At 39.9% G+C, this 15,079-nt stretch overlaps 1 protein-coding gene across 2 annotated transcripts in view; it reads left to right on the plus strand.

Annotated features, from left to right (window-relative positions):
- The window catches only part of SMAP1 (small ArfGAP 1), a 592,387-nt gene that overhangs the window by 262,293 nt on the left and 315,015 nt on the right, over positions 1-15,079 (plus strand). Inside the window, exons 5-6 of one of the 2 annotated variants that reach the window (XM_082249786.1) lie at positions 2,797-2,874; positions 12,651-12,731. In XM_082249786.1, coding sequence (XP_082105912.1) covers positions 2,797-2,874; positions 12,651-12,731 — 159 coding nt within the window. The remainder of the gene's footprint in view (positions 1-2,796; positions 2,875-12,650; positions 12,732-15,079) is intronic. The other variant, XM_082249787.1, reaches the window with a different exon arrangement.

Below are 15,079 nucleotides of genomic sequence, written 5' to 3' on the forward strand. Positions count from 1 at the left end.
ATTTCTGGAACGGTTTCCCCACCAACCCCTGAAGAATGAGGAGTCCCAGAAACAGCCACATGTCCTCTTTCGTCACCGGTTCCCACTTTCTGCTTCGGGAAAGCCTGGCATGCAGCATAGCAGATTGCTGCTCTTGGTAGCGATTCGTCTCTGTGACGATTTTTTCATTTACCTCCTCAGTGAGGAATAATTGCAGGTATGCCAGAGTATTGTCACGCTCGACATCTACCTTCATCCCAGGTGATCCGGTGAACGGGAATCTTGGGGGCGCTACCTGGTCCGCATCGCAATCAATAGCGCACCAAGTGCGCACATCGCTCAGGTCAGGTGCAGGGTCATCGCCGTTGTCACTTGCCAGATCCGTGTCAGGTGACCAATCACCGCATGACTCGCTATCGCTCACTTCCGCGAGCACCTCCGGGTCGCTGTCGCTGCCGCTGTCACTCAGCTGGTCCAAAAGCGCTTTAGACTGGCGCTTTTTTGATGCCATAATATATATATTTTTTTGGGCACAAATCACAACTATAATGTAAGAAGGGGCACTGTACTGTTGGATGTGTGGTAATCTGTGGTGATACAGTGTAATCCTCTCAGATTACAGTGTATCACCTCTTTTATTTACTTTCACTTTTCAAAATTCCCGCCCAGTTCCGCTCCCGTGCGCCACCTCTGCTCGCAGGGAACGGAACCAGGAAGTCAGACGCCGGTCACCCGGCGATCGGAGCGAAGCACATCGCTGGATCGCCGGGACAAGGTAAGTGCATTACTCGAGGAGCTAATGGGTCTCCACTGGCACTCTCAATACTACCCCGAACGTGACTCGGGGTTACCGCTCCTGATAGAATAAATTAACCCCGAGTCACGCTCAGGATCACCGCCAGGGAGGTTAATGAACTCCTTGCAGAGAATTGCTGTACTAGAAATTGAAATGAATCATGGGGAGAAACAAATCTTCTCCCAATCAAAACATATATAGGTACATCTCAAAATTAGAATATCATCAAAAAGTACATTTTTTTTCAGTAATTCAATTCAAAAAGTGAAACTCATATATTTTATATAGATGTGTTACACAGGGAGTGATGTATTTCAAGCATGTCTTTCTTTTTAATTTTAATGTTTATGGCTTACAGATAGCGAAAACCCAAAATTCAGTATTTCAGAAAAATAGAATATTACATAAGACCATTTAAAAAAAAAAAAAAAAGGATTTTTAATACAGAAATGTTGGTTTACTGAAAAGCATGTCCATGTAAAGTATAGTTTGCACTCAATACTTGGTCAGGGCTCCTTTTGCATGAATTAATACAACATGGCATGTTGGCGATTAGACTATGGCACTGCTGAGGTGATATGGAAGCCCGGGTTGCTTTGACAGTGGCCTGAATAAACATTCAGCAAGCATACAGAGGCACACACCAAGTGGTTGTGAGATGGGGCATTATGTGCTGGCTGCAGGAGAAGATGAACAGATCAGTCGCCACTGCAAGAAAGTTATTGAACTTCAACTGAGGAATCTTTATTCCCTTATTAACCCATAGGGTCACTTGTTGGAGGAAAGATTCTCCGCAGGTCTTGTTATTGTTAGAGCATCTGTGTCCCAGCTTCCCACCCACACGTGAATGCCCCATCTCACAACCACTTGGTGTGTGTCTCTCTGTATGCTTGCTGAATGTTTATACATGGATCTCTGGTCCTTTTTGGATGAGCACACATATCAATATTAATCAGCGGTGTGATAATATCCCCTGAGGAAGCCAAGTTGATTGGTGAAATTTTGGGATTATCACCCCATTTTTACCACCAACCTTTGATCACATTTGCTAACATCCAAAACGACTTGATCCAGTAATTGTATAATGTGGCCTTGTTTATATATGTGTATATGTATTTTTTAAATTAACAGAATAAAAGATTTATGAATTGTAATATTTGTTTATGAAATTAGGTTAATGGCACCTTAAAAATCCCAGCTCCTGATTTGAGCATGTTTTCTTGTGTCCTATTTCTAATTGATGGGTTATGGTGCCTGTGAGCTTTCCTTTGATAGCTCCCTCTTGTGTGTCGAATGTTAGGCTAATCTTTTCTCTCCGGGTCAAATGGTATTCTTCATACAGAATTAAGTGATTTAGAAAAATCATTATGGTCACTAGATGTAGATGACAATTATAACAACATACAGAGCTATTGATTGTGTGAAACTACATGTACATTTGTTCTGTGCAAATAGAGGCAAAAAAGAAATGTTAATAGGCTATTTTCTCTCCAGATCGCATATTATACGAATATATAGAATGAAGTGAATTGGTAAACACTGCAATATGACTACAAGATGAAGCTGATAATCAAAGGATATCCTTTTTTTTTTTTTTTTTTTTTATTATAAATACACCCCTATGTCTCTCACCAAACCTTATTGCCAGATTACTATTGTTTTGGATGTTGATGCAGTTACCCAACTTGGTGCATTGATTTTCAGAAATGTGTAGTCTAAATTCTTGGATATTTAAATGTCTTGTGCCAAATATTAAATATTATTACACATTTATCTTTTGAAGGGGGGGGGGGGGGGCAATGTTCCTATTTTATGCCGCATGTATATCAGTGTAAAGGTAAGTCTTCCTTCTGCATACTCCAATTGGAATACTTCCTTTGGGCTCTTCTGGGTGACTTTTTCCAGGTGCTCTTTACCAAGTGAGAAAATGAGATCATATGCTGCTTTGCCTGCCTAGTCGTTTACTAATTCTGATCATCTGTCTTGCTTCTCTTCTTATGCCTTTCATCTGCTTTGTACAGACGTCCTCTTCTGATGCTGTTCAGCCTTCGGCATCCCCTCCTTCTCTGCAAGCTGCTGCTGATAAAAGCAAATTGGAGGTATATCATTTTCTGCTGTGAAATTTGCAGACAGTCAACATGTTGTAATATGCAGAAGTGTTTTTCTTTCTTCCCAATCTGGATATAAGCCTTGTTTTCTTTATGCATTAGTTTATTATTTGAAATCTCTCTCTCTCTCTCTCGATTATATATATATATATATATATATATATATATATATATATATATATATATATATATATATATATATATATATAATTGTGCTCACAAGTTTGCATACCCTCGCAGAATTTGATTTCTTGGTCTTTTTTCAGAGAATATGAATGATAACACAAAAACTTTTCTTTTACTCATGGTTAGTGTGAAGCCATTTATTATCAATCAACTGTGTTTACTCTTGTTAAATCATAATGACAACAAACTACCCAAATTACCCTGATCCAAAGTTTACATACCCCATTTCTTAATACCGTGTATTGCCATCTTTAACATCAATGACAGCTTGAAGTCTTTTGTGGTATTTGTGGATGAGGCTCTTAATCTTCTCAGATGGTAAAGCCTCCAGTTCCTGTAAATTCTTGGGCGGTCTTGCATGAACTGCTCAATGATATTTAGGTCAGGAGACTGAGTTTCACCTAGAAAAAAGCTTAAAATTAATACACAGTTCTACAGTAGATGTGAACACAGTTGAAATGAATTACAAATGCATTGCAAGATGGTACATCACCCCCGATAAAGCCCATGACTACCAAAAATAAAAATAAAAAAACTGTTGGAGAGGTTGTACAAAAGTGGGTTCAATGGCCCACCTATGGTGGGAATGCCTAAAAATCAGTAAGTATTGGAAGGAAATTCTAGGTCAAATTAAAAACCTCACAAAAATAGAAATCCCGGAAGAACCCTGGTATTGATTATTCCACGGTATAAAAAATTCAGTAAGGCAATCCAAAACAACTCTGATACCCCACCTGATGAATGCCGCAAAAGGATTATTACCGCTATTCTGTCAAAAAGAAGCACCACCAACTGTGGGAGATTGGGTACAGAGAGTAGAGAGAATAAGAACGCTGGAATACCTAAGGGATTGGGAGGAAGATGAGACAGAGGAATGGGGTGACATATGGGAAGATTGGAGGGAGTTTAAAAAGACAGAGTATACCAAATGGAGTGGAGAAAATAGAGAAGGACAACTAGTATGAAAAAGGGAGGGAGGGGAAATAGAGGGATAAATAGGGGAAGGGATATGATATATAATTGAAAAATGTATGTGTTTTTATTTTTTTTTTATTTTATTGTATGTAATTGTATTGTCTCTTTCCTTTTGAAAACAATAAACAAATTTGAAAAAAGGAGACTGAGATGGCCACTCCAGAACATTTACTTTATTCTGCTGTAGCCAATGCCGGGTCGACTTAGCCATGTGTTTAGGATCATTGTCATGTTGGAATGTCCAAGTACGTCCCATGCGCAGCTTCCGGGCTGATGAATGCAAATTTTCCTCCAGTATTCTTTGATAACATACCGCATTCATCTTTCCATCAATTCTTACCAAATTTCCTGTGCCTTTTGTAGCTTGCACATCCCCAAAACATCAGCGATCCACCTCAGTGTTTCACAGTAGGAATTGTGTACCTTTCTTCATAGGCCTTGTTGACTCCTCTCCAAATGTAACGTTTATGGTTGTGGCCAAAAAGCTAAATTTTGGTGTTGGTTTGGTGTATTGTAAGCTTTGTGGCATTTGCGTAGTAATGGCTTTCTTCTGGGGACTCGACCATGCATCCCATCTTTCTTCAAGTGTCTCCTTATTGTGCATCTTGAAACAGCCACACCACATGTTTTCAGAGTCCTTTATTTCACCTGAAGTTATTTGTGGGTTTTTTTTTGCACCCCAAACAATTTTCCTGGCAGTTGTGGTTAAAATCATAGTTGGTCTACCTGACCGTGGTTTGGTTTCAACAGAACCCCTGATTTTCCACTTCTTAGAGTTGAACACTGATGATTGGCATTCTCAATTCCTTGGATATCTTTTTATATCCCTTTCCTGTTTTATACAGTTCAACTTCCTTTTCCTGCAGATCCTTTCACAATTATTTTGCTTTCCCCATGACTCAGAATCCAGAAATGTCAGTGCAGCACTGGATGAAAGATGCAATGGCCTGTCAGGAGTCCAGAAACTCATTGACATTTTATACACACACACTAATTACAAGCAAACAGATCGCAGGTGAAGATGGTTACTTTTAATAGCCATTCAAACCCCTTTGTGTCAACTTGTGTGCATGTTATCAGGCCAAAATCACCAGTGTATGTAAACTTTTGATCGGGTCATTTGGGTCGTTTCGGTTGTCATTATGATTTTAAAGAGTAAACACAGTAGATTGCTAATAAATGGCTTCAGCCAAACACTAACCATGAGTGAAAGAAAAGTTTGTGTTATCATTCATATTCTCAGAAAAAATTACCAAGAAATCATAAATTCTGCCAGGGTATGTAAACTTAGAAGTACTACTGTATGTACACACACTATATTACCAAAGTTTTGGGACTCCTGCCTTTACACACACGTGAACTTTAATTGCATCCCAACCTTAGTCTGTAGGGTTCAATATCGAGTTGTCCCACTCTTTGCAGCTATAGCAGCTTCAACTCTTCGGAGAAGGTAGTCCACAAGGTTTAGGAGTGTGTCCATGGCAATAGACACACTCCTAAACCTTGTGGACAGCCTTCACAGAAGAGTTGAAGCTGTTATAGCTGCAAAGAGTGGGACAACTCAATATTGAACCCTACAGGCTAAGACTGGGATGCCATTAAAGTTCATGTGCGTGTAAAGGCAGGTGTCCCAATACTTTTGGTAATATAGTGTAGTTAGGCCATGAACAGTATATGCTCATGCATGGTTTCTCTTAGTTGTTCCATTTCCAAGTACCCCGAAAGCTCCTGTTTTCATTATTTCCTCCAACAGATATGGTAATAGGTGTTGCAATGACTTGTATAGGATGAAGGGACTTTAAATACGTGACCTGTTGGTGTATGAGAAACAGTAGGTTTGTGTGCCATTAATGAACACTGTACCAAGGCAAAAAAAATCTGTTTATCCCCTATTGACAACCATTGGACATCGCTGTATATTCAGACATACTAATTTGCTTTGGCAATAAAATCAACAACAACGTTGTTGGGTACATTTTAAACCTTTATCAACCGAGATGACTTCATTTAAAGCATGAACATATTTTTAGTGGTTTCTTCTATACATTATGAATGTGATGATCCATCACCCAGTAAGGCGTTCTTTTTGGCACATGGGCTGCTGGATATGTAATGTTTCTGTCTTCATTCTGTTTGATTTCATTGAAGTTCCTGAAATATTGTTTCTTCCTCCTGAGCATTGCCACAGAGAATACTCAGTAGGTTTATGCTTAAAGGCAGCTTCTGTCACTAGTCATCCATGTTGGTAGGCAGAATATGACAAAAGTGTTGTACTTCTGCCTCACATACTTAATCTAGAATATTTATAACTGCAGTATAAACATTGGTGAAAAGTTGTTAAATCCGACGTGCCACCAGTCAAAAGGCTTGACTTGACAGTGATATTAAGATGTGCTAAATAACTGCATTATATAGTGGCTCATACATTTAAGTCTTTTGTTTATACATTTTTAATACAAGTATGTTCCTGAAAATGTTTATTTAAATTGTACTTCATAATGAGCCAGCAGCTTACAACCAGACAATGGAATATGTTGGATAAATGTAATTCCATTTGGGGCATAATCCTAAATATGCACTAACCTTTTCACTCCATACCACATGAATCCTGTGTGCTGAATAGCACTCTCCCTCTTTCCCTCTCTATACCTGTACCCTAAACATCTCTATCTCCTTCTTCAGGTTTTTCCTCTCTGCTTTTCTGTAGGTATTTTTACTAGCTTTCTGTATATTGTCAACCCTGGCCATCCAAAGGGCTAATATTGGACTTTACATATCGAAAGCACAAAACCACTTTGTGCAATGTTCCAACTGCTGTGGACCTCTGTTATTTCATATGATGCCTTTTTATGCCTTTCTTTACTTTTGGACAAAAAGGGATACCTGTGTTGGGTACTATTGGTGGTGCCACATCCCAATATGTAATCTCAAAAAAAAGAAATCCCCTATTGGTGGGACTTTTAAGGCACTCATGAATACACAAATTTTGAAAAATGTAATATTTTATTAGAAAAAACAATATAACAATGAAATATAAAAGGCAAGTAAAGTAATATACATCACATGTGCAATTTAGAAATAACCACACCAATTCAGGGAGGAGACTCAGATCCCGACTAGTTTCGGAGTTATACAATTACTCCTTCTTCAGGGGGGAGAGTAACCCTGGATGGTGGTCTGTGAATAATTTGATCAGACAAAGATCAGTTACATAGACAAGATGGTACAGTCATATATACATTACATCAATTTATACAAAACATTCAAAAATAGAAAGAAGACAAAACTTACATTCTATGCAGTGATGAATGGCACTGTGTACCTGCCAAGATGTGTTAAAATCAGGTGCTGTATATGCTCCGCCGAACTTATACTTTGGCCGTGTTCAAGGTATGGTTGAGACCCCATACAATTGTATTAAGGAGGGAAGGAGTATGCCATTCCTTGGTGGATGGTATTTGAAGGATACCAAGTCAGATCAACTGGATCCCAAATTAGGGCTGAACAGCTGGAAGGAAAAGATTTAAAGATCATCAGGAATAAGGTAAGTCGCTTATGGTCCGGTGTTTGGGAGTGACCACATAGAGACTATACATATATAGAGACTGACTTGTCTCCACAATATAGAGACAAGAGGGGGAAGGGAAAAAGTTTCTTTGATAATAAGAAAAAATACCAGTCTCTAAGCTTGATTTTATATTAATTGTCCCAATTCAGTAATGGCTATAAATAATAACCTCCACCAAAAAAGAAAGGGGGTAAAGGGTGGATGTAAAGGAGTAAAAAACTATATAATGGGTTACCTTGTTATGATGGTAAAAGGTCTGGGTCATATCAGACACACCGCCCTCGATATTAGCAGCAAGCGAGCATTTAGCTCACTGCTGAAATTCGAGGGTTTAAATGTGAAGTCAGATTGACTCCACAGCTGTGTGTACTTAACTGAATTGGATTTCCTGCCGCTGATAGCCCTGTGGGGTCCCTGGTGTGGAGGGGCCGGACGCTCTCCCTGTCCATTAGCCGGATATCCGGCGTGTCGGAAGTGCGGTCGGCTCCTGCGCACCACCGGCACGTCACATGACCCGTCAGCGTGGAACGCAGGCGGGGCATGATGTGAGTTACTGTCTGCGAGTCTCGTGATGTGCGAGACTAATGCAGAACAGAAAACTCATAATGCGGCTCGCCACTAGGTGGCGGCCGCTTACCGTGCCGGGTTGTCTGCTTGGTAAGAAGAAATTCAAATATCCATTTGAAACACCTTACTCCGTCCTAAGTATAAAACTCCTCCAATTCCATTCCCCTCTCCTCTCTTTTGTTGTTCTTTTGTGTGTAAACAACACAATTTATACAACAGTAAAGAGAAAGAATCACTCTCCTCCTTTGACAGATATCTCGATATATCCTTGTCTCTGCAGGACGGAGTAAGGTGTTTCAAATGGATATTTGAATTTCTTCTTACCAAGCAGACAACCCGGCACGGTAAGCGGCCGCCACCTAGTGGCGAGCCGCATTATGAGTTTTCTGTTCTGCATTAGTCTCGCACATCACGAGACTCGCAGACAGTAACTCACATCATGCCCCGCCTGCGTTCCACGCTGACGGGTCATGTGACGTGCCGGTGGTGCGCAGGAGCCGACCGCACTTCCGACACGCCGGATATCCGGCTAATGGACAGGGAGAGCGTCCGGCCCCTCCACACCAGGGACCCCACAGGGCTATCAGCGGCAGGAAATCCAATTCAGTTAAGTACACACAGCTGTGGAGTCAATCTTACTTCACATTTAAACCCTCGAATTTCAGCAGTGAGCTAAATGCTCGCTTGCTGCTAATATCGAGGGCGGTGTGTCTGATATGACCCAGACCTTTTACCATCATAACAAGGTAACCCATTATATAGTTTTTTACTCCTTTACATCCACCCTTTACCCCCTTTCTTTTTTGGTGGAGGTTATTATTTATAGCCATTACTGAATTGGGACAATTAATATAAAATCAAGCTTAGAGACTGGTATTTTTTCTTATTATCAAAGAAACTTTTTCCCTTCCCCCTCTTGTCTCTATATTGTGGAGACAAGTCAGTCTCTATATATGTATAGTCTCTATGTGGTCACTCCCAAACACCGGACCATAAGCGACTTACCTTATTCCTGATGATCTTTAAATCTTTTCCTTCCAGCTGTTCAGCCCTAATTTGGGATCCAGTTGATCTGACTTGGTATCCTTCAAATACCATCCACCAAGGAATGGCATACTCCTTCCCTCCTTAATACAATTGTATGGGGTCTCAACCATACCTTGAACACGGCCAAAGTATAAGTTCGGCGGAGCATATACAGCACCTGATTTTAACACATCTTGGCAGGTACACAGTGCCATTCATCACTGCATAGAATGTAAGTTTTGTCTTCTTTCTATTTTTGAATGTTTTGTATAAATTGATGTAATGTATATATGACTGTACCATCTTGTCTATGTAACTGATCTTTGTCTGATCAAATTATTCACAGACCACCATCCAGGGTTACTCTCCCCCCTGAAGAAGGAGTAATTGTATAACTCCGAAACTAGTCGGGATCTGAGTCTCCTCCCTGAATTGGTGTGGTTATTTCTAAATTGCACATGTGATGTATATTACTTTACTTGCCTTTTATATTTCATTGTTATATTGTTTTTTCTAATAAAATATTACATTTTTCAAAATTTGTGTATTCATGAGTGCCTTAAAAGTCCCACCAATAGGGGATTAATTTTTCTTTACTTTTGGAAAGCCTGTACTATCCTATTATGTATATGGATCTCTTTAACTTGATCACATTACTTGACAAAATTCTTAAACCTCAAAATAAAAAAAGGTACCAGCTGGGATTTTTTTTGGCAATGGAAACCAATTGGCTTCCAACTAGCATTTGAGCAGTCCAGGTGTGAAATGAGACAAAGATTCTGGATGCTATGATCATCAATACATTTTCTATTGGCACACTTTCAAACATGAGCCCGATATTAGCAATTGAGTTGAGTTAAGTTTGAGCGTATCCTTCTGTTCTGGAGAGGAATTTCAATTATCTCATGATACATTACCTTTTTTATTTAGCCTTTCTACTTGCACAGAAGTAGTACATTTCTTTACTTTACTATATGAATGCATCTTCCGCTAAAGTCTTGATAAAATGCTTTGTATAGAGTGTAATTTATAAAACTGGACATGATACAAGTAAAGGAAATGCTTTGTTGAGACAACCAGAGGATCAGAGGTCACATGTAGTCTGACAGTTGCTGACTGTCAACTATCAGAGCTCACACACTATACTTTTCTTTTGTGTGTGCAGTGTTTGAATTAATCTATTTGCAGTACAGCATCTGACAGGCTTTAGGAGAGCTCTGATCCAAGCCATACCACTGTGAAATCATGGAGGGGTCACAGGGGCTTTACACAAACACTGTTACTTTACCCTAATTGGGTAGTTTTTGAGGGCCTTGAGAAAAGTATAGGACTTATTGTTTAAGAGGACCCTGTGTTGTATAGAAATGTATTTTGACAATCATAATTTTTTAACAAAGGCCTAAAATGACAATCCATAATTTACCTCTTTGTTCTACATTCATCGTTTAGAATATATTTAGATCTAATAAAGATAAATCCCATTTTTGTAAATTCTGTTGCTGGTTACCTTTGCAAAATGTTGGTTTTAAAGAGATTGTAAATCCTTACAGATACCCAGTGAAATGAATAGACTCGGGTGATACAGAGATGAATCAAATACTATTACATAAGTGGTGCCTCTTTATCTGAAGCCATTTAGCCTCTGCAGTATTCCAAAACGCACATTTTACACAGAATCTCTCAGCAGCACAAAACAGGGGGTGGGGATCTGACATCACACACAACACAGTGCAGAGCCAGAGCACCGAGCTCTGTGAAATCTGATGGCTGCTTGGAGGAAAGGAACACACTCATCTCTTACAGGCTCCTAGAGAAAAACTTAGATCTGGGTTGGAGCCACCTGCTGTGTGCTGGAGGGGGCCGGCCATCTCCCCAGGAGGCTGAAGTGTTGTTCTATCTATGACTCCTGCAAATAGTGGAGAGATCAGAGAAGAATCAATCTCAGGCTAGTACTCCCTATAGAGGGCTTTGTTCACTTTTCATGTCTGAGGTTTACAACCACTTTAAGTATACATACTTCTTTACATGCTTTATACAATTCTACATTGTTACTCTAAGAATCTTGGTCATGCAAACAGTTGTTCTCTAAGGAAACTACTGTTAAACTGGCCATAGATGGATCGACAATTAATTGGTTCAAGCAGAGACCTGCTAAATTTTGATCAATGTGTGGCTGTTTTTGCTTGAGTGAAATACTGCAATCAGAGAAATATTGCATTATGGCCACAGCAGATCCCAATGTTGTATATAATCATATTACACACTCCTACTGTGATTATTCCTGATGGCCAGGCAATGGCTTGAGGCATTTGCACAGTATTATATATATTTTTTTTAAATCAATCTTAGATACATGTAAAAATGTTAACATAAAGCGGAGTTCCACCCAAAAGTGGAACTTCCGCTTTAGGGAGTCCTGACCCCCTGACATGCCACATTTGGCATGTCATTTTTTTTGGGGGGAGCGGGTACCTAGTTTTGACAGGTACCCGCTCCCACTTCCGCTCGGAGCGCTGCGGTGCCCTGAACGGAAGTTCTCCTCTCCCCCTCCCTCCCTGCAATCTTCTGGGACACGTCAGAGGTCCCAGAAGATTGCCGGTCAATCAAGATGCGCAGCGTGACTCGCGCATGCGCAGTGGGTACCCGGCTGTGAAGCCGCAAACTGTCACAGCCGGGTGCCCACAGCATTGATGCCGGCGCCGAGGGAGAGGATCGAGGCTTCGGGCGGCCGCATCGCTGGACCGTTGGACAGGTGAGTGAATGGCTGGAACTCCGCTTAAGTCTACTGAAGCCAGCCTAACCCCACTTCCCCCTCAGCATTGCATACTGCACCATTCCTGAACAAATAAAAGCTTGTTTCCCACAAATAAAGTTAGAAATATTACAAAGTTCCCCTTGGTTAGCTATGATATTAGGGTGTTTAGGGGCAGGGATGCAGTGACATTTTTTCAGGTAAGCATAGAAGACTCTGAGAGCAGGGGAGCCATTGACTGGTGTCATTCTAATCCCGTGATCGGAGAGATAGAGGGGGGTGGCCAAGTCACATTGTGCGCGTGTGTCTATAGATGTACAGTAGCATGTCTGCATGGATGCACCCTCAGCACATGGGTTGCTGATGGAGCACTCCAAGGGAGGGAGGAGCAGACAGCGTCGGCAGAGACTCTAGAAGAGAAGGGGGAGCCACTTTGTGGAAAACCATTGCACAGAATGGGTACCGGTAAGTATAACTGTTTGTTTTATTTTCATTTAAAATAGCCTTTACAACCACCTTAACTGAACTTTTTTTTTTTTTAATGCATTGAACTTGGCTAAAAAAATATTACATTTGTGTTTTACTCTGTTTTTAAAAGTAGAACCTTCTTGTTCAAGTCTTAGGTACTAGTTTACTTAGTTTTTTTTTTAATTATTATTTTAAATGACTTTATCGTCTTTAATTGGTTATTAGAAAGAAAAGGAGAAGAAAAGGGAAGAAAAGAAAAAGGAGAGAGAGCCTGAAAAACCAGTGAAATCGGCAGGCGTAGAGAAGGTAAGAATGAACATTTTTATTGGAGGAGTCCTAGTTTCTGCAGCCTGGTGGCATTCTTGTTCTCTGTACAGAAGGCTGTTGGGTCCATGCTGTGCTGAATTCTCAGCTACAGAAAAAAGGAAAGATTAAATGCTCAGGCTCTGAAGATTCTCAGTATGTTAGCCACTCATTTGTTTACACTATTTATAGAAATAATAGCACAGAAAGAACTATGTTCTTGTTCACTAGTCATTCCTGTCGCCCACATTGTTGTGTTTTCATAAAAACTTATAGCTCTATTCTAAAAAAAAAAAAAAAACTGTCAATCCCTTCAAAGGAATTTCAGCTGTTTTTAAAGGGGTTTTCTAAAATAAATGATTTGCTGCTTCTGACTTGCATGCTTTCCAGGAGATGGATTGTAGTTTTTTTTTTTTTTTTTTTTTTTCTTCCAAGACCAGATACTGATAAAAATGGGTATAGCTCTCTCTGAAATGTGTCCTGATTTATATAGAAGATAATTTTTATATATTTTACTTTTCTTAGGGCTAAAAATTATAATGTATATATTTCTTTTTAGCCAGAAAATATGTAATATTGCGTATGCATTTTTTTATTTACTGCTTGCAGCCAGCAGGTCATACACTGGTCAGGTTCACACTATTGTGCTGTATTTTGGCCACAGCATGGGGAAAATGAGTGCACTTGCAAAGTGCACAGTCTATTTGCCTTTAGTAAATTAAACCAATGTTTTTTTTACAGTATAGCAGAGTCAGCTTTTGAGATTGTGAAGCTTATTTGAAAGGTAATATAAGAGGAGAGTCTGAATCGTAGCGTACACTAAGCCATACCAATGAAGAAGTCAAATGCTAAAGACAGACGACTGAAGGATGGTTTCTTAAAGGTTGCTCTTGGTTTCTACATTTTTCAGTTTGACTTGTTAAGCATTCGACTTTCACAGGGTAATGAGGTAGTCGCCTGGTACAAAAAAAATCTAATTTTCTATAACTGAAAAATAAGTTTTTTAGGTCAACTGTTTTAAGACCTACATTTTCCATTCTCTTGCTATACTTTTTAAAATTTTCTTGAAGTGATACTAAACCCATACTGCTACATTTACATTGTCCCATCTATTTCTGTATGTGGATGATGGCACTGTAATTTATTTTATTAACCACCTAACTTCATGCGGCAGGCAGCAACTCCTGGGCTAAGCGGCGTAGGTCTAGGTCGCTCGCTCTCAGGAGGCTAGGGGTGAGTGCACGCCACCGCCGGTGCTCCCCCCTGCTCATCGGCGAGGAGGCCGATGCGCGTGTCACGCGGCTCCCATTGCCACCTGACACCCGCGATCGTTCCCCGCTGAGGAGGATGGTCGGCTGTTGTAAACACAGCTGACCGTCCTTCTCCCTGAAATGATCATAGAGATCATGTGATCCTTCTATATAGGATCACATGTCTCCTATGGTCATTTCAGAAGCCACACACCCCCCCACAGTTAGAATCACTCCCCTAGGCTCACATTTAACCCCTTGATCACCCTTAATGTTAACCCCTTCCCTGCCAGTGTCATTATTACAGTAGTAATGTCACTGGTCCCCCCAAAAGTGTCAAAAATGTCAGTCAGGGGTCTGATCTGTCCGCCGTAAGGTCGCAGTCCCGCAAAAAATCGCAGATTGCCGCCATTACTAGTTAAAAAAAAAATAAACAATAAAAATGACATAAATCTTTCCCGTAGTTTAGTAGACGCGATAACTTTTGCGCAAACCAATCAAGATACGCTTAATACGATTTTTTTTTTACCAAAAATATGTAGCAGAAAACAAATTGGCCTAAAATGTTACATTTTGATTTTTACATTTTTTTTGGAGAATGTCGTATAGCAGAATGTGAAAAATATTATTTTTTTTCTTTTTTTTTTTTTTTCAAAATTGGCGCGATTTTTTGGGTTATAGCGCAAAAAATAAAAATCGCACAGGTGATCAAATACCACCAAAAGGAAGCTTAATGTATGGGAAAAAAGGACGTAAATTTTGTTTGGGTACATCCTCGCACGACCGTGCAATTGTCCGTTAAAATAACGCAGTGCCGAATCGCAAAATGGGGCCTGGTCATTGAGGGGGCAAATCCTTCCAGTCTCAAAGTGGTTTAAAGTACCTTTTTGTAATCAATATACAGCTGTCCTATGACCCAGCTCTTTTCCAGCTTGTTTGCAGGGAAACCTAACCAGAAGGAGCTTTTAGTCCTCTTCTGCTGGTCACATGTTCAAAAAAAAAAAACCCTTGCAATACAGAGTAAAAATAAATATCAATAAATGATTTAAAATTGGCATACAAATATATATTTGAAGTTAAAGCTTTATTATTTTGTAGAAA

The sequence above is a fragment of the Pelophylax lessonae genome (assembly GCF_965119305.1).
Source record: "Pelophylax lessonae genome assembly, chromosome: 3".
Taxonomy (NCBI): domain Eukaryota; kingdom Metazoa; phylum Chordata; class Amphibia; order Anura; family Ranidae; genus Pelophylax; species Pelophylax lessonae.